Below are 20,614 nucleotides of genomic sequence, written 5' to 3'. Positions count from 1 at the left end.
AGGCACCAATTTGTATAGCGGAAGCGGTTGTGCCAAAAGAAGCTATAAGTGAACAACAGAAAGCCAAAGAAAGAATGCACACAAAGTGTTTAAGTAAATGCTCAAAGAATTCTATTACTCTTAAGAATTCAGCTTACAATGGATGAGTACAAATGAGGGGGAGGCTCTCTATTTATAGTTGAGCTCCCCCAAAACCGACGGTCAAGATACATTTACATTGACGGGCGAGATTCACTATATCCCTTGATTTTAGGGATTTACAAGATTTGCCATATCAAATCTAATCTAATCTTTACAAGATATGATTCCCTCTATCTTCTAAGATTAGTTACTAAAATTAGCCTAAGTTGCCATGTCTTCATCATCGGGCCAACCAGGCTTCAATCTGATAGGCTTTTTCAATAGTTCTCTGAATCGGGCCAGTTCTCGTGGGCTAAATGATCCTCATCTAATCGATAGACCTCCATGGGGCACTTCTTGTGCCATGGTCACGGGCCTTGCACTTTGGCCCGTGACAGAAAGAGGAAGGTAAAGGTGAGGGCAAAAATTGAAAAGGCAAAAAAACAAATCCTATTCAACAACTATTCAGTGGTGAGCGAAGGGAATGACTATGCAGCCTCTTCCTTGAATAGGAACGGATTCAGTGTAGGCCGTAATAAGCATTACAGCCAACCAAACATTAGTTTGGTGGTGGGCCCATCGAATTGGGCTATAATTTATTCCTATTCCTCCCAACCAAACATGCCTTAAGGGAACGCTTGCCAATCGTGCATTGAATCTTCATTGTATTGTAATGTCAAACATAACATTCAAATATAGAATGAGCTGCTCAAGAACATGGTCATGAGCTGTCAATTTTTCCTAATGCTTAACACAATAAGAGAACACCTAATGTTCCTTGTCATCTTCATCTTGTTCCGTAAGAAATTGATATAATTGTGATTTCACACAATAATGGAAAACAATGGACTTGTTTTCCACATCAACAACAGAGTCAACGTTTCCTTCTATCCTCCATTTTAGCACTATTAAATCCTTTAGATGTAGGCTTAGGATAAGTAGTTGAAGTTGCCTTAAAAGGTCTCCTAGAAATTAGTAAAGGTAGTAAGGTATTGGCTCAGTAGTAAGTGTTTGTTATATTGGGGGTAGGATATTATGAAGCATCAACACTCTCACATTAGAATTTTCAAGTATCTTCTCTCTCACAAAGTATTACTCAATTTTTATTAGTTATCCTTTAAAATCTCTATCGTTAAATTTTATGCATTCCCATTTGTAAGGTGTGGAATATGGGTACTCGAATAGATTAGGCTACAATTGTAGAAGAAAACTTATTCATTATAATTGTTTCTTTGCCCAAGCCGCCATGAGAGGAATCTTCATGGGTAGATGAATCCCTTGGAATTCTACTAGTCATAAGCTCAAAATATTTCTTGAACTTAGACCTCACCTTCAACCTTAGAGCATTCACCTTCTCATTAAGTTGTTTGAGGCCTATTTAGGTACATGCTAAGTCTTGCTAAGTTTGATGAACATTTTGTAATTTCGTCAAAGATGGTGTCAAGATTGTAGTCTAATACCAACTTGATGTAGGATAATTTTCAAAAGGAAGAATCAGAATGATTTTTGAGAGAATAAAGAAGGAGAAACAAAATAGGGAGAATTTTAGAATAACTGAAAGTACTTGTGTATATTTCCTGTCATCATTCAAACATTAACATCTCTCTCTCCCCCCCTACTGGAGATTATCGGTGACAAGTACGTATTACAAAATAAAATATAAAAGAATGAAATAAAGAAACTCAGTTGGACTAAGCGTAAACCCATTCCAAATGATAAAGCATTAAAACATATCTGCATCATAATCCATGAAGCAAAGTGAAAAATTTCATACTTAGATAATGAGAACGATAGGCAGACTCGAATTGTCTTCGATGCAAATCTAACGTTTTTTATGGAGAAGAGGGTCTTTAGCTTTATGAGAAGATATTACTTATCTTTTTTTTTTCTTTTGTTATTGTGCTTAATTATGTAAATAGTTTATACATACGTTCATCTTTCTACATGTGAAAACAAGTAATGTCATTGCCAACGCATTACGCAAGTTCTAGTGGTTGAGATCTACAAACGACTAAAAGATCAAGATAGATCATGACTTTAAGGAGTTTGATATGAAGAAAAATTTTAACTTTTGAACAAATTTAATTGGTTGGAATGTAAAAAATTGTTTGCTTTTCTTAGAATGTAAGTTCCCATAGGAGTTACTTCCTCACAAACAATAGAAAGTAATTCTCTTGATAATAGATGAGAAAATTACTTTTCCACATTTTTCCAGGTAGATGAAAAGTAAAATAAAAATATAGTTAGGCAAAATTATTTACAATATTAATTTCTTTAGTTTAATAATTAAAAATAATAATTAGTGGCAAAGTTACTCTGCATTGTTTTTAAAGTATATAAATATATATGGTTATATTTAAAAAGTATACATATGTTTATTTATTACTGCAAGAAAAATAGAATTATAAAGAAATGTCGTCAAGTAAAATTATAAGTTAAAATGATAATTTTTAAAATTATCAATTAAAATATATTTAATACAAATATTTATTAATAATAAAAACTATTGAAAATATTAAAATACATGAATATTATCTTTTAATTAATAACCACAATTTCATAAAAATTTACGGGTGCAAAAAGCCCTCAAACTTTTTCAAAAAAAGTAATTAACTCCTTTTTTTTTCCACTCATTTAGGTACTTGAACTTTCAAAATGCATCAAAAAGACTCTCAAACCTTTTAAAAAAATAAGTAATTTAGCACCTACTTTTTTTTACTCAATTGGGTACTTGAATTTTTAAAATGCATCAAAAAGACTCTCAAACTTTTTCAAAAAAAAAAAGTAATTAAGCCCCTGATTTTATTAAAAATTAGAAAATAAAATTTATAAAAAAATTAAAATCTATAAATATTATTAAATGTTAATAAAAATTCAAATATTAAATTTTTCTTAAAAATTAGAAAAAAAAATATAAAAATGGTAAATTTTTATAAAAATCGTAAAAGATTATAAAATATATAGAAATATAAAAAATTATTAAATTTTATAACGTCGTAAGAAAATTATAGAAAATTTAAAAGAAATATAAATTTCGTAAAAAAATTTATAAAAATTATCGTATCAAAAAATTTTCATAATTTTTCTATAACTTTTATTGATTTTTTTTAATTTTTTGCTACATGTCACACTATGTTGTGACACATGATGACTTTAATTTAAACAAACTAGGGGTCGTTTAACTTTAATGATTAACAATTAAAGTTAATTGTTAAGAAAAAATTATAAAAATTACCATACCAAAAAAACATTTTATAATTTTTCTATAACTTTTATTGATTTTTTATCATTTTTTGCTACATGTCACGCTGTGTTACGACACGCAATGACTTTAATTGAAAAAACTAGGGGTCGTTAACTTTAACGATCAATAGTTAAAGTTAATTGTTAAAGGGATTTTTTTATGCATTTTATAAATTTTTTATTATTTTTATAAAATTTTACATTTTTTTATTTTTTACAATTTTTATAAAAAAACTCATTTTTAATAAGTTTTACATTTTTTATTTCTATCAAAATTTAATAATTTTTCTAAAATTTATTATTTATTATTTATTATTTATAAGTTTTTTTTTCTAATTTTTAATAAGAGCAGGGGCTTAATTGCTTTTTTGAAAAAATTTGAGGGTCTTTCTGATGCATTTTGAAAGTTTAAGTACCCAATTTAGTGAAAAAAGTGTGCTTAATTGCTTTTTTTGAAGAAGTTTGAGGATTTTTTTGATGTATTTTGAAAGATCAAGTGTTTAATTGAGTGCAAAAAAAAAAGAGCTTAATTGCTTTTGCTTTTCTTTTTTTAAAGTTTAAGGACTTTTTACACCATTAAACCTATATTATCATCAAATTCTCAAAAAAGTATTTAGTGAGCCCAATGTGTTAACAACTTTCGTGGAACTTTAATCAATAATTTTCATTGCATACCAAACATTGAACAGTATTTTTTCCTTCAATATGATAATCACATTTCATTGAAATCTTTTTATGGGAAAGTACCAAACACTACCTAAGTGCAACCTCTAACTTACATAGCTTAGAATCTTATGCATCTAAATTGGTAAAAAAAACCTCTTTGATCCCTCACAATTTCGATTTTGAGTACTCTAAGAAAAATTGGAGCAATTTAATTCTTATCAAATTTGAAAGTGCACCCTAACAAAAATTAATCATATCATTAATGTTTTTCATCAATTTTATATAAATTTTATTGATACAATAATAAATTTAGCCATCGAAGCTTATACATTCTATCTATTATACATATATTTGAAGCTAAAGTATTTATACATATCTTTTTTGAATTTTTATATATATATATATATTTAGATAATTTTTAAAATCAAGACAAAATTGATAAAATATATAAATATTAAAGGCCCAATTCATTATTATATCAATCAAAATTATGCATTAATGGGAAACATTAATTGTTGTGATTAATTATTTTTAGTTGCTCACTTTTAAAATTAACAAAAATTAAATTATTTTTTGTTGGAATGGGCTCGACTGTGAATTCAAAGTTGTGAACGATTCTACATAGCTTAGAAATAGCATAGATTAGAGGCCACAACAAGATTATTATTGAAACTGATTGTATGATTACAATAAAATAATTAGAAATTGATTGGAAAGTACACCTTCAATGACTATTGTCAGAAAAAGAAAGGCAATATCTTGATAATTTGCATCTATCAAATTTCAATTTGTGAACGGGAAAAGAAACATGGTTGCTAATTGGTTAGCAAGAACATGTCCCCCTAGTGAAGTTAATTTAGCTACTATTGATATTCCCTCATTCCACATTAAAAGTTTACTTTTAGAAGATAAATTTAGTGATTCTCGTGTAAGACAATATGATATCTTCTCCAAAAAAAATAACATTACTCTTTTTTTTATTACCATCAAATAAAGAGAAACCGAAAAAATACTCTACCCACGAAAACGGTTTGGATCCTCACCTTTTTAAGCTTTTTTTTTTCCTCCTTTTGGTTTTTTTCCTTAGTTTGCCTTTAAATATTCACTCTTAGAAAAGAAAAAGCCCTATCTTAATGTACCATAAAAAATACTCGACTTGTGTTTTTATGTTGCATAAAAAACCTTATTCCATAAAACGAATGATACTTGTGATTAAAAAAAACATATTTTTATTTTTCTTTCTTTTTCATATTATTTTAAAATATGACAAATCAGTGTTTTTTTAATGTTCAAATATATTATATTGTTTAAAGTTTTACCTAAATATAAAGACTAAAATAATTGCTTTTTTGTAATGTCAATGTAGACACTAATTTACTCTAAAACCTATATTACAATGACATGCCAGATAATTTACAATGTCACATTTTTCTGTTACATGACTACAGAGTATTTTATTTATTTCAAAATATTTAACAAATAAGAATTTCAACAGTGTTAACAATTAGACCTGAATTTCAAAATTTGAAAAGTAGAGGGACTAAGTTCTTAAAAATAATCATAGAGAGGCTAAACTCAAATGTACAAAGAGTTTAGGGACTTTTTAGTATAATTTTAACCTTATATATACACACATTATGCATGAATTTCCATCTCTTCACTTAGAAGCCATGCAATTGCAATCTCAGTTGCTAAATGAACCATAATCACAACCAAATGTGCTAATGTGAGTGAGCCTACAAAGTATTGATATGGGAGTTTTAATCATACATGCATGAGATGACCGTGATTCTTTTTGAAGGAAAAGAAAAAAGAGAGGGAAAGACACTGTCAACTTGATGAAGATAATAAATATCGCTACCATTTCTAAATCCATAAAATGTTTCAGCATCACCGTCTGTCAGTTAGCAGAACAGAGGTCAAAGAATGCAATTCTATCAAAATATGCATCAACTGCTATATTACTGTAAAATCACTTTTAATGCGAAATGATCGGTACCTCTTCTGAAAAAAGGATTATCTCCCTTACCTTACCTTACCTTTTAAGTAAGAAAGGCAGGCCCTTGCCAACTGCTTCAATTTCACATATCCTTTTGCTGTCCAAATAATTTGCTCTCCACATTCATTGGTGGTGCACTAGACTAGAGCCTTCATCTCGTCACTCATTTGGTATGGTTGCTGAATGAACGTCCAAAATGTGATAGCCTTGATGAAACTAGAGGCGCTTCTTCATCATTCATTTCTGACCCATTGAAGTTCCCTTCATTGCTATCACTATTGCTATTGGGGTTGATTATGGCTGATGATCTCTTATCCAACTTCCAATCCCGATCCTTTATTTAACAACATATAAAGAGATGATGGATGTGAGATGTTCTCTCTTTCTAACCTTATAAACTGTTGACTTAATATTATCTTTATTCTATAACTTGCTCATTTATCTCAATCTCAAATCTGCACTTCATATTGCTTAAGCAGGTAGGTTTACTGGAATTATCTTTTATCAGAATAGGTTCTACTCCCAAGAAATAAAGCATTATATCAAGGGTTTTTGAGACGACTAACCTTCGTGAATCTCTCTGGGATACTATCCGAAGGTAGCTGAGAAGCACGACCATCCTTAACCTTTATGTAATTATACATAACAACGCCACAGAGAGCTGGGCAGAGAACAAAAAGAGTTTTCATTAAACTAACTGCTAAAAGAAAGCGGAAAAAAAAAAAACATAACAGCATGATACTGAGTTGAGAAGTACCGATGGCATATCCAATTATATTGAGCCCAGTTATGGTAGACTCCGGAAAAATAACAGTGGAAAGGGCAATCAGTATCCAGTCTTTTAGAACACCAGCCACCCTGATGGTGACAGCTCCAGTTCTTCCAATTACTAAGAATGTTGACAAGTTCAGAGCTAGAGCACAAAGAGCATTGGAGAAGAAGATCCAAAAATTGAACTGTATCAGTGAAACTGCCATCCCAGGCTTCTCCAGTAAACACCAAGGCACAAAAAGAAATACAAAACTGCAAAAAGTAAAAAAGAAAAGAGAAAAGGATCTTATATTGTCTCTTGTTGTCATGCAATAAAACATCAGTTGAGCAATAGTTGCTCTTATATCCAACATTAAATATTATATGTAAGGGAAGTCAGTCATGTGCTAAACATGTCTCTTTGAAGAAGTACAAGTTGCAGATAGTGAAAGTAAAAATAGAAAAAAAACAAGGGGAATACATAAGTGTACCTGCATGGTGCAATGTAATATAAACTGGTAATTGGATTTAGAGTCAAGCCCTTCTTTTGCAGGAGTACTTGAGTTAAGACAAGCCTAAGAGCTTCAGCAAAGATGCCCGTGACCTGATAAACTGTGCCAACTATATTAAAATGAATTTCCCCATATGAGGAAATGACAACTCCAACGCTGACCAGCACCATGTTTAAGAACACATCGCACCTTGGTTTGTCAGTGCCACACAGAACACCCATGGAAATGGTTGCCACTGGCACTGTAACATAGAAACACAAATAGCCAGTCATTAGAACTGGAGTGATTTTGTGCAGTGAAATTAAAAAATGCACTTTGTTTCAACTTACTTAGAGCTTTGAGCATCTGGATAAAAGCCACAGATATATGCAAATAGGCAGTGTTACCCAACCTGTATGGACCATAGGAATAAAAAGTGATGCTGAGCACATACATGACACTACCCACAGTGAAGAAACATAAGAAAGCTGTCAACATTCTTTACAGCAAACTCACAACAAGCTCTATTTTAAGCAATCTGCAGTCTATAGCAGAAACCTTTAGGAAACTAAATAGAATAAGTGTATGACCTAAAAACTAATCATCTAGGTTTAGTGGGTTAAAGTTTAACTTCGAATATTAACAAATTCACATCAACCTAACTACTTTGGTTGTGGTAACTCCTTCACAATTTCTAGAAAAGACAAGAAAACAGATCCATTCTGGATCAATTATATTAAAGAAACAAAAAAAAAAGGTCTAACACATCAAACGGGGGGTTGCTCAATGTAGGGGTTAGCATTCGATCAAGTCGAGTCGAATCGAGTAAAAAAATTTCAAGTTAGTCAAGTTAATGAATCCTATTTTAGCAATCGAACTCAATTTGAAATTTTTTCGAATCGAGTCCAAAAATTTCGAGTCGAGTCGAGTTAACGAATCCTATTATTTATACTCAATGTTGCATTTACATGGACTAATTATTTAACTAGTAGATGAAGTACTAGATTATTTAACTGCATAGGTAAACATTTATCAAAACGACTAATGGTTTTGACTTTTAACTTTGGAAAAGGTAAACATTTATCAAAACAACGTAGTTTTGCCTTTTCTTATTTGGATTTTTGGATAATTTGAATTGTGTAATTCATAGTCGAGTTAAACCAAAAAATTTGATTTTTTTATTCGAGTTTATCCGAATAACTCAAACTATTTAATTCAAAATTTGAATTTTTTATCGAGTTTTTTGAATGGAATCGGATTTTGCTCACCCCTAGCTCAATGATACAAGCTGCATAACAAATACCTAGAACAAATTAATCAAAAATGATGAGCAGGGTTCTCAAGCAATGTGCTTGGGCTTGTGACCCATAGAAATGACTAATTACGCAAGACAAATCATACCATCTTAATGAGGAAAACGCTATATCACACAACAAACAAGTTCAGTCATAATTAACTGCTTACCAAAGACTTGATGCAAAGAAGGCACTTATGGGTACTACACATGTTGCATATCTGCAACACCAAGAAAATTTGTTTAAGAAAGCAAAGATGAACACCGTAGCAAGAATAAAGAATGATCATGGAAATTCAGATAAAGAATGCACTTACATTTCAAATGTCATTTTAACAGGAGCTACAACCTGCATGTCGAGATTGAAGAGAAGAAACTTCTTTATCAAGCTAAGCACAACTATGAAAATGAAGCTTGCAAAGAAATATAATAATAGTCTGTAGTAACATAATCACTAAAAAGAAAGGACCTATAGTCCAATTCCAATACATTGAGATGCTACTATCTCCTAGAAATGAGGATAATGCCATCAACAAACACTACTTAGTTTTCTTTTCCTATGGTTATTTGCATATAATGACGAGATGGGAGATGATGTGGAGGGTGTTGTTAAGAATTGACTAGTTTATCATTAAGATATTCCTTAGGATAGAATACTTAGCAACATTTGAAGAAAAAGGAAAAATAGATGGATGAGGGAAATGACGAGGAGAGAAACGTTGAATTTAGTCATACCTTGAAAACACGGATAAGAAAAAATGCAAAGAGTCCGGAGAACGCCATGTGAAACATTGTCAACGTTATAGGGAACGGAAAATTGAAGTACTTGGGAGAGAGAACCCACTGCAGTAAAAGTGAAACCGACGAATTACATAAAAATGAATGGTCCCTTGCTAAAATTAAGCAGGAAACTCATAGTTTACTTCAGTTTTAGCCTAACCATTACAACAAAAGTTTCAAAAAAGCTTGATCAATTTTGGGTTTCTTTAGTATGATACCACTGAAACGTACTCCAACTCAAAAATTACAGAGACCAAAAAAGCAAGCAACAATTACATTTGACATAAATAAACACACACATAGACAAACAGAGAAATGGAGGAAGGCGGCGGTACCTTGTTGTACAGTATAACTCCGGAAGAAAGCAAAACGTAAATCAATAGGTAGAGATAAGTCAATACAAGCGGCTTGTTTATCATTTCTGCTGCTTTCTGTTCCTTTAACCAAAATAAAATTAAAAAATTATTATTTAAAAAAAAACTCTTAACTGTTCAGCGAACCATCATCATCACAAGTTCTTAAACACAGAGAATATATAAATAGCCGAAAACAAGATAAGAATACTCACTAGCTTTTGCTTGCAGTGTAATAAATCAGAAAGCAACGCAAACTATGTTGGGCGTGCGTCCAAAGCAATTAGTGCTAATAGTAGTATAGCATTATCACCTGAAAATGATAAATCCAAGAAATTAGAAAGCGAAAAAAAATGCAGAAAGCATTCATAATAAATTAAATCTAAGTTCGTAGTGAAAGAAAAAATAGTGAAGTAGATCGTATTTGACCTAATTAACTAAAAAAAATCTTTATAAATATAAAAAGAACAGAATGGGGGAGGCTGAGATCGGTTCTGATATAAGAAAAAAAAAAGGAAAGAGGGAGGGAGAGAATTGTTACAATACAATATAATGCAAGGAGCTGTTGTGTCCTGCAAAACTGAAAGAGCTAAATTGGGTGAATTGATGATCAAAGTGAAGGAATTAGGTTAAGGGAAGTGGAGAATTTGTGATTATGAATTTGATGGGAAAAAGAAATGACCAAAAAGAGAAGATTGAAGAAGGAAGGAAGGAACAAGGATTTGAATATTCAAAGATTTTCAAAACAATATATATCATTTTCTTATTAATTTTACAATTCCCATAAATGATATCAACACACTCAAATACCTAAAATAAAGATCAGATAATATGTATATATAGCATAGAGATAACCAACGGAAACTACTGTATTCTTACCGGTCCAATTCGAATATCAATAGTAAAACTTTAATTTTTTTAAATTAAATGAGTGGTGGAATAAGTTAGACTGTCGGTTTGATTAGTCTAATCGATTCAATTGGTTCGATTAAAAAATTATTTAAAAAAATAAATAAATTTTATTCAACTGCTTGCTTCAACTAATTTTTTATTCGATCCAATCGTTTCGTACCAATTTTCGAATTAAAATCTTTTTCTGAATTGATATTTCAATCAATTTTTAATCTAATCAATTTGACCGACCAGTCCTTTTATATTCTAATAACATTCACAAAAAGAGAGAAAATAAAAAGAAAATTGTCAATTAGTTTTGTAGTTCTCAAGTTTGGGTTATATTGCACCAAAATTATGTGTACATTCTCTCTCATATTTTAGTTTTTATTTATTTATTTTATTTTAAGTTTGAATATAATTCAATGTTTGATCTATTGTGTTTAGACATGTATTACTTGTAATTATAATTATATTTTTATCAAAAATTATGTTTAAACTTGAAGCTAACATCATAGTTAGAATTTGAAAAAATTGAATCGAATATTGATCCGATTCAACTTTTGAGTTAAATTCAGTTCGTTGAATTAGATCACTAATTATTTTAAAAAATATATAAATTAATAATAATTTGAAAATGTAAAAATATTTTAAAATAAAAAATTACTATTATATTTATAAAAATACTAAGGATAAAAATTAACTTGGAAAAAATAATTTTTTTGTTAAAATTTCAAAATTAACCCAAAAAAGAAAACAACTTTATCAATTTGCATGGGGAATTTGCCATAAAAGGTGAAGGCGGCTTTATGCTTTCTTTTGTCATTGTATGATTCAATTATTAACTCAAGAAGAGGACAACTATATCCTCTTTTGCCACTCATCATGAATTTTAAATAAGGCATAATTTCAACTTTAGCCTTGAATATTTACATTTTTTTATCAATTTGATCCTTATTTTTTTTAGCCAAAATTGACTATAAACCTTTCAAAAACAATCAAATCACTTTTTTAACATAAATCCCAATTAAAACATTAATTTTTAGCAATACTAGCTTGACAAACCATGTGATAATTCAAAGGTACTTCATACTAACATGGCACTAATTATCTCATATGCCACATCAATAAATAATTTAAAATTAAAAAAAATTAGTAAAAAATAAAAAATTGATATGAAATATATACAAATTGTAATGTGAGCTGTCATATTTAAAAATTTTAGTTTTAGTCAATATTTCCATTAAAAAAAACTTAAATTCAGCTCTTTTTGAAATGTCGAATTTGAGTCTTTTTAAAATGTTGAGAAACAAATTTAGCTAAGAAAAAACAAAGGCATAATTGACAAAAACGTAAAGTTAAATTTGACCTTATGAATTTAAATAACTACTATTACATGAATGTGATAAATCTCAACACACTATCATTAGTTACAATTAGCAACTCTGTGTCACAATGACAAGAATACCCCCCCATCACCCCCCCCCCAAAATATATATATGTAATTTGACTAATTTTTGTGCTCCTATACCTAACATGATTAACAATTTGGAACTTTAATTCAGAGCTGGCACCAGAAATTCTGCCAAAAAGAACCATTTTTGAATGAAACATTCATCATTGCATCTCACTAATTACAGACATTGATGATTCATGGAGGCATCTCCCATCTAACAACAGATTCTGAGATAACCATCTTCAGTCCCAACTAGAAACAGTCTTGAGAAGGGTATTATACTTATGCTCGACAGCACCGACACATTTCGACTTCCATGATCTGATGAATACAGTTTCTGAGGTATAATCCGATGTTGCCCATCCTGCCACATGCTTTTCACTGTCACTATGGGAATATATATATACACATGTATGTATAGCACCAAATATATAGCAAAGAGGAGGCATGCATCCACTACCAATCCAAGAAAAACCAAACGCTTATGCAAATGAGAGTATATTGTTGTTTACATACCTCATCAGCGGAATTAGCTAACGAGGAAAGTCCAATCTTATTTCTAGATATTGAAATAACATCCTGTCCCCAAACTGAGAAACTGGATACTCCATCGGTATGTCCCTTGAAAGTGACAGCTGTCGGTATGTTTCTACAAGAAACAATTAGGGAAACTATCAAAATACATGGATAATTAACCCCAACTGCACAATATTTCTTATAAAACCTCGTGCATTTCTATTTCGAATATTCTAACTCTTAAATTTTCAATTTCAATTTCAATTTCAATAATTACCTTCTCAAGTCCCAGATTTTCAAAGTCCTGTCAAGAGAGCTTGAAACTAGCAGATGATCTTCTGGGGCAGCCAACTGCATGTGTGTAAACGTAATGTAATGTAAGTACATATTAAGTTATTTTGTCCCTCTAATTTGGTGAATTGAACATATACCTTTGTAACATATCCATCATGAGCCCGCCAACAAGCAGTAACAGATCCACTCCTCACATCAAATAACCTACAGTGACCAGAACTTAATCCAGCGGCAATCCAACTTGGTGAAGCAGAAGCTCCGTTCCCTTGCTCTTTGTTAGACCCACATGAGCATATGGCAGAGACAAGAGAAGGAAAAGCAGATTCACTGAATTCACCTTTCCATAAATGAAGCTTTCGACCTTGAGAAACATCAAGGAATCTGTGTCATGTAGTAGTACATAAAAAGAGGGGCATTATAACAAGATTCTTTACATAAATAAGCTTGATTTAACAATTGACTGTCTCACTCTTATTTGTAAGTAGCTACCTGAGAGAACCATTTCCAGTGCCGACCACGAGCTTTTCAACCTCCTCTAAATAATGCATACAAGTGTACAAGCTTTCATCAAATGGACTACTAAGTACTCCACTTGAAGAAGTGTTTGAGTTCAACATGTCAACATGATCAGCACCGATCTTTGTTGAAGAAGATAAAGGGCTCACAAGATGCAGGGAATCTGTGGATGGTTCTGAGAATACAGATATCAGCTTCCCTGTTTGGCTATCCCAAACATGTATCATTCCATCACAAGATGCTATTCTTCCGCTCAATGATAAGATGCATATGTCATTTACAACCTGAAAGTTCCACAAGCAATTGGAGAAATCAGCATAACCACACTTATTACCTAAAGCATAGCCACACTTAGCTAATTAATGTATCATGTAGAGAGTGAAAATCAAATAAGCTTAGCCAAAGAATATAGACAGAAATGTAATAGAAACTTAGTCTCTTCAGCTTTTTCACCAATTGTTAGTTGAATATGACTCATCAAAACATGGTCAGTATAATATAGCAAAATGGTGACATCACATTCAAAGAGACAATAGCCTAACAAATTAATAAATTACTTGCATACTATAGCATGACTAGATATGAAGACTGTATATTACCTGTATTACAGTAGATATTTAGCTAAACCTAAACCTAAACCTATGCATTCTTTATCTCATCTCTCTTATATAGTATTAAATCCCTGAAGACTCGACGAAATAAGGGATATCAATCAGAAAACTTACTAGACACCAACATATTAACACAAAGAACAGGGAATATCGGAGGTCCTTTGAACATAATTACAGAATAACCAACCTCCTCATGACCATAATATCCAGATACACAATTTATTCTAGTCAAATCCCATTTCTGAACAGTTCCTTTGAACCCAGGACCAATGCCTGCAGTGAAAACTGTATTTTCATCTTGGCAAACTGCTAATGATCTCAATGCCCCTTGATGTGCACGAACTGAGGATAAAATAGATGCTCTTATCTTCCATGGAAATTCATCTTTAGGACTCACAAAGCGTCCAAGGTGGTCGGAACCATCCCAGCTGGCAGCTGGACTAGGGAACCAAAACCAGGGTTCAGTCTTGAAATGTTTTGAAGCTGATTCATACGTTTGGACAGAACTCTGATGAGCATTGGCCAAACGTCTCTGAGGCATTAAGTTTTTGGAGCTTCTAATTCCCTGTGATTGTGGAATTGACCAGCCAACCCCATTAAGTAACAGTTTAGCAGGACTGTAATCAGATGTTGACCCCTTGCTCAATAAAGGCACTTTAGCAATTACATTCTCTACACCACTTCGAGGTGATTCCCCTGTATATTCCCACTGAACAACAACTTGTTCAGAAAAATGATATGCAAAAATGTTTGCATGGTAGAGCAATTGAGATGAATCTTCAAATAAAAACAAATGAGTACCACACCACTCTTCAAAAGCAAAGCCTTCATACCTTCCAATTGTGAAACCGTAAAAGAAACTGCTCAAGAAGCAACCACGTAGTACAACACTGACGAAGTTTCTCTATTCCAAGCAGAGAACAAAAAGAAGGATATAGAAGCAACCTGCATTCAGGAAAGAACATGTGATGAGGTAAAGTAATTCATGCCAACTTGGTTTCTAACTAGAGAAAACAGATTATCACCCACACAAGATCCATGCGACTCTCTAATTGAAACTCTCCATTAACTTTTGATTTTGAAACCTTCAAGCTTTTACCAAGAGAACCAGATCCATTGGAAATTTCTTGTGAGAAGGCCAGCTCATCAAAAAGAACCTTGAGTTGTGGCAGGACATGCAATGCGGTCAACTCCGGTCCAATCCGCTGACAAATTGCCATTAAAGTTGTAGCAGCAACCTGACCGGCACACCACATAGGGAATTAAGAAAACTTCAACTATCTTGCTGTAATTTGAGATGTGTGACATAGAAAACATACATACAACTAGTCCTAGAACCAAAAATTGTTATTAAACATAAATGAAAAGACAACCAACAATAACAACAGCAACTAAGCCTTTTCCTGCTAATTAGTTACAAATGATAGAAGTAATAAGCTTTATTTTTTTCCCCTGCTAATTAATTAAGACCGATTACACATTCTAAGACACTCACGCAGGCTTCGAAATTACAAGGCAACCAGCAGAGAAATAGTGCAAGCAAAAGCTGTCCTATTCCTTGTAGGTGCTTAGAAGAATGTGTTTTCACGTAGATTCATAATGAGTAAGTAGATCCATGATGCTTCAGTATAGAGACAAACTTCACTTTTAGCAAGACAAAAATTATAAAACCATAATATTAGACGTCAAAATATAATAAACAGTAAGAACCTATTCCCTGCTACGTGTACTCTATTTTGTTATGTGTTTAATTCTTCAATTCTGAAGTATGGTTAACTGCAATGCGGTGAAGTGAAAATAGAAATTTTAAATCACCTGAAGCACTGTGATCTCTAAATTCGTTTGCGTAAGAGCCAGAACATGTAGACAACTCTGATCCTGCATGATAATAGGAGATGCATTTAATAGTAACACCACCCAAGATTGAATATAAAGCACAGGGAAACATTGATTTGAGAACCAAGTGCGTACCTCAATCAGGTCTTTTACAATAGCTTCCCTTGGTAAGAAAGCTACAAGACCATCCAATGTCATTAGACAATCAACAAGTGCTGAACTACACCAACTATGCATAGGCTCAGGCTTATTCATAGAAGAAACACCAATACAAGAATGAGCAACATGTTTAAGCAGTGGTAGCATCTGTTTGAGAATAAAGGTCTCTCCCAAAAGACCACCTGAATTGTAAAAGAATGACAGTAAGTACATGGTAAACATGCCATTTCTATAACAGACATTAGTCAAAAAACCCGATGAACTGTAACTACCAATCCTGACCAGCACATCAATTCCATCAGGGCATAGTCCCTTCCCAAAGCAGTGAATCAGAGGCAGGATTGTCTACATTAAGAATCAAACTTCATTATTATAATCTCAAAGAGGAATGGATTTATTACCCACAAAAATGTATGGCCAAACTTTATTTTCTTCTAAACAAAACCAAGAACCTTGGAAAGAGGTTAACCTGATGAACAGTAATAGGCACACCAAGCTCTTCACTTGAGCAAATAAGCAGAACAGAAGCAGCAGCTGCTGAAATCTTGTGAGGAGAAATATATAGATTTGATATGACCAAAGGATGTATTGTTTCCAGATATGCTTGTTTACCAATTTGATTCCATATCTCTCGAACAAATGAGTCTTGAAGAAGAGAAACTTTCAAATGAGAATAACCTGTGGTCTGCAACAAACATGTTCATCTGCATGGAGTCAAATATGTATCTTAATATAGAAGCAAGGGCAGAAGAACAAAGTTTGTAACTAGCCTGCAGAATCTTCTGGATAACAGGTAAAACTGATGCCTTCACTGCTTTTGGGGTCAAACATTTTATGAATTCTTTCAGCAGTAAGTAAGCCCATTCAGCTTCAGCATCAGATAAAGGAGCTGAAGCAAGTGACAAACAGTATGGAGCACACATTTCAGCTGCAAGAGTTCCCATCGCTTTTAGTGCCCCTTGCTTTGCAAAATTAGCTGCATATTGAAGTCGGGATCCATTTGTTGCCATAAGTTGAAGCGGAGCAGTAAACAAGTATACTGATTTCACTGTTGAAGGAAAAAATGGAGATTCCAATAGACTTTTGGCAGATGGCCTCCTGGTTATTGTAAGTTTTAAATAAAGAAAAAAAAGGTAGTTTAGCTAAACAAATGCAAATAGTTGATGTACAGACCTAACAAAATTAATAGAATAACATAGTAAAGGAATCAATAGAAGCATAATTAAATCAACTTAATTAGAACAAAATATCAAAGTAAAACTAAAAAAGAAAAGCAATACCTCATCGAGTCCTTCTCAATACAAGCTTCAACTAGTATTTTAATATGAGATGGAAGCTCCTGCATAAGTCCAGGAAAAACACCACTTTCCAAGTACATGCCTAATGAAGTTGAACAAAAAAGTGGCCTCCTCAAGTAAAGTTCAGCCAAGAGACAACCAACAGAAAATATGTCCTCTGCATCCTCTTTGGAGGAAGTTCTTGATAAACATGATTTCTTCCTCCAAAGCAATAATTCTTGATAGCCTGTGGAATCGTCATCCTGCATATCTATATGCTCAAGAAGATAATTCAAACCAACATCGGGTGAAAACCTGCAGTAATTGCTAATATCATGTGGATTTGAAGCACTCTCCAGATTCTCAGTTTGAGACTCTTTGAAAGAAGGGTTTTGCTTCAGAAGGTTTTGTTGAGCATGGCAATAGACTGGACGTAAATGTTGGGCATGTTCGGAAAATGAAGATGCTTGTTCCAATTCTTGTAAACAGGTACTTTTATAGAGAAAATATTTCTCAGTTTCTACTTCATGTGCTTGGTGCTGACCAACAGCTGACTCTTTCATTCTATCTGGTATTCCCTGCATAGAAACTTGACGTGAAGGGTGTGGTTTAGTAAAGAGCTGGCGCCGTCCAATTGACCTTGGCTTTGCAGGCTCTGATGAAGACAGCATAACATTCTTTGCGGCAACAGCTGCTGGCCCTGACATTTTATATCCAAAGTTTATATCAATCCAATGATGGATTTGACATGAGACTCGGTTACTCTCTAAAGCCTCTCGGTGCAATTTAATGAATTCTTCAGGACTACCCGCCCATGATGGAACAGCCAAATCAGTCATACCAGAATGTTGAGAATAAAATATTCGAGGATCACAGTAAAATTCAGGGATGCACTCATCAGGTGTCCATTGATAAAGTCTTTGCATAGTTGAAGGGTACTCGTTAGGTTCATAGACAGAGCGAACAGCCATCCGCAAAACACTTAAAGGCAACCTCCTCGCTTTATAGCTGCAAACAGCTAATTCTGATAGACACTCATCTGAGACATGGTGTGGAACTTCAGATGATGAATATGTAAAATCCAACTGTTCATCACCTTTTGCCAACCTCCATTTACTCTTGCTTAAATCCCGCCACCCAGAATCAGAATCCTCATTTGGTTTTGTGCTAAAATCTATTACCCATGGCATTACTGGATGAAAGGTGTGATCCCCCCACCTTCTGCCAACCAGTTTGTTTAAGAAAAGCAAATACTCAAAATTACTCAGCTCTCCCCTCCACCACCTATTGAATTGAGAATTCCAATCTAAAGGTGGGGAGAGCTTCAAATCGGCATATAATCCTTGAGAAGAACAATCTTCTACAGAGCAACCTACTCTAGAAGGAATATGGCTACTGTTGGATTTCCCATGCTCGAAACATAAATTGAATCCTAGCCTATGGTAATCCCAAATGCGCAGCCAAGCCCAGCATGAATCAGTAAGCATCACATTTGATGGGCATAGATTACCATGGTGAACCCCTAATCCATGCAAGTAAGTAAGGGCAGACAGCAGCTGATACATCAAAAACCTGATATGCCAATCGGACTTCAAAGCATTCGGGCTGTAATGAAGAATATTCTCCAAAGTATATGGAGTTCTAGGGAGCAACAAATTGATATATCCAGGTGTTTTCAATAACCCAAGAACAGGTGCTATATTGGGATGCCTGAGACAACCTGGGATACTATTCTCATCAAATGATGGAACCCCAAGTAGACGCATATAATTAACACCATCTCTCCCAGAAGCTTTTTCTTGAATAAGAAGATTAATCGAGGACAATATATGATCTTCCAAAATCCCAGATAGGAAACTAGAAGCATGTTCTTGAAAACCAGAATAAGATGAAATACCAACATAAGCAAGAGGGGCCAAAGCAGTAATTGTTCTTAAACAAGAGAATTTACCACAATGGTTACAAGCACAACATTCATATCCCATCCCATTAGACAAAAACTGAGATTCACCCATTAAAGTATCTGATAAATAAGTACCGCCAGTACCAGTTCCAGAACTAACCTCTGTTTCTTCTCCATTTTGCAAAGTATATTGATCTCTAAAAAGCCACAAAATCAAACAGCATTTAATTTATATATCATCAACTGAGAAACACCTGAAATTAAGCAAAATACATAAAGAAATTGATGAACTTACATGTATTTGGAGAAGCAATGGTGTGAATGAGTGGGAAGATAGGACAAAATGAATTGAGAGGTGGGTGAAGGTGAAGAATTAGAAAGAGAGAATTGAACGATAGCGGAGGAGCCAAAGGGGAGAGGAGAATCGGAGATGCCATAACAAAACTGTAGCTGATCCGACCAATCAGACTTGATTCGGCGTTCAAGGCATTCAAAGCACGTTTCCTTTTCTTCCATAATCAAAATCTCTACCTTTTGCTTTTGTTTTGGTTTCAATTACGATCTACTCCATGGGTTTTGATTTTGGTTGTGATTAGTTGATGAAACTAATTTGGTTCGGCAATTGATTTGCTGATAGTCTTCTACAGGTAGCCTCTGCTATGCATAACAAATGGCAACGCTCTTTGCCTCATTCAACTCACGGTTGTGCCATCCGTAAATTTATAATTTACTCCCTCTATTTTTATTTTGTTCAATTTATTAGTACAATATTTTGAAATAAAAAAAAATAGGCTTATATATTTATAAAGCACCCAAACTATAATGACTTGTTTAAATAAGCCTTTATAGTATTTTTGTATTTAAATTAGCCCTTACTTGGACCCTTTTTAATGAGAAGGAATTAAAATTAAGTATTGATACACCTTGAAATGCATCTTTAAAATTTCTAGGCTTAAAAATATATCAAACTATGGAAGAATGAACTAGATTTAAGGGCTTATTTAAATAAGTCATTATAGTTTAAGGGCTTCTTTAGATTCAAAAATACCATAACGACTTACTTATTTAAGGGCTTTTTTTAATATATAAGTCTAAAAATACTTATTTCATAATCATATAAAAATAAATTTATAATGGATCTAATTTTAGCAGATGAAGAATTCCAATAATATTAACTATTGTGTTTAAACTCATCTTTTAGTTAAATAAGCTGCTTTGCTATTATTTTACCCGTAGAAGTCCTTGCTTTTAATATTACAATTATTTTGAATTTTGGGCTTTTATCTTAGTTTTTTATTGATACAATATAAATTATATACACTTTCAACATCAACATAAGATTTAACATAACAATCAAAAAAATTTCAAAAGAGTGATTAAGTATATCATATATATATATATAAGCATTGTAAAAAAATTTATTATTTTGTTTTAATTTCAAAAAATATTTTTTTATTTT

The 20,614-nt window shown here is 32.7% G+C and overlaps 2 protein-coding genes across 7 annotated transcripts; both read right to left on the bottom strand.

Annotated features, from left to right (window-relative positions):
• Positions 1-5,864: 5,864 nt before the first annotated feature.
• On the bottom strand, positions 5,865-10,503 carry LOC107891941 (probable sugar phosphate/phosphate translocator At3g17430). Of its 4 annotated transcripts, none has more exons than XM_016816864.2 (11): positions 10,238-10,503; positions 9,912-10,009; positions 9,679-9,780; positions 9,299-9,406; positions 8,881-8,912; positions 8,734-8,784; positions 7,620-7,681; positions 7,270-7,531; positions 6,786-7,051; positions 6,595-6,689; positions 5,865-6,362 (listed from the first exon to the last, which is right to left on the bottom strand). In XM_016816864.2, the coding sequence occupies exons 3-11, from the start codon at positions 9,760-9,762 to the stop codon at positions 6,192-6,194; spliced, it is 1,131 nt and encodes a 376-aa protein (XP_016672353.1). In that variant the 5' UTR covers positions 9,763-9,780; positions 9,912-10,009; positions 10,238-10,503; the 3' UTR covers positions 5,865-6,191. The 4 variants fall into 4 exon arrangements, with proteins under 4 accessions (XP_016672353.1, XP_016672355.1, XP_016672354.1 ...); XM_016816866.2 differs by having other exon boundaries at positions 9,679-9,774; XM_016816865.2 differs by having other exon boundaries at positions 10,243-10,503.
• Positions 10,504-11,940: 1,437 nt separating this feature from the next.
• Positions 11,941-19,886, bottom strand: LOC107891940 (protein GFS12). 3 transcript variants are annotated; one of them, XM_041100345.1, is made up of 16 exons: positions 19,451-19,865; positions 17,256-19,352; positions 16,746-17,073; positions 16,588-16,660; positions 16,445-16,509; positions 16,248-16,320; positions 15,952-16,157; positions 15,796-15,858; positions 15,010-15,218; positions 14,814-14,925; positions 14,168-14,689; positions 13,343-13,653; positions 12,991-13,234; positions 12,837-12,910; positions 12,560-12,692; positions 11,941-12,407 (listed from the first exon to the last, which is right to left on the bottom strand). In XM_041100345.1, exons 1-16 carry the CDS (start codon positions 19,669-19,671, stop codon positions 12,258-12,260), a joined length of 4,881 nt encoding a protein of 1,626 aa, XP_040956279.1. In that variant the 5' UTR covers positions 19,672-19,865; the 3' UTR covers positions 11,941-12,257. The 3 variants fall into 3 exon arrangements, with proteins under 3 accessions (XP_040956279.1, XP_040956278.1, XP_040956280.1); XM_041100344.1 differs by having other exon boundaries at positions 16,445-16,660; positions 19,451-19,886; XM_041100346.1 differs by lacking the exons at positions 11,941-12,407; positions 12,560-12,692; positions 12,837-12,910 and having other exon boundaries at positions 13,004-13,214; positions 16,445-16,660.
• Positions 19,887-20,614: the final 728 nt, after the last annotated feature.

The sequence above is a fragment of the Gossypium hirsutum genome, chromosome D09 (genome assembly GCF_007990345.1).
Source record: "Gossypium hirsutum isolate 1008001.06 chromosome D09, Gossypium_hirsutum_v2.1, whole genome shotgun sequence".
Classification (NCBI taxonomy): Eukaryota; Viridiplantae; Streptophyta; class Magnoliopsida; order Malvales; family Malvaceae; genus Gossypium; species Gossypium hirsutum.
The sequence above is the reverse complement of the archived record's forward strand: the minus strand, read 5'-3'. Positions and strand labels throughout refer to the sequence as shown.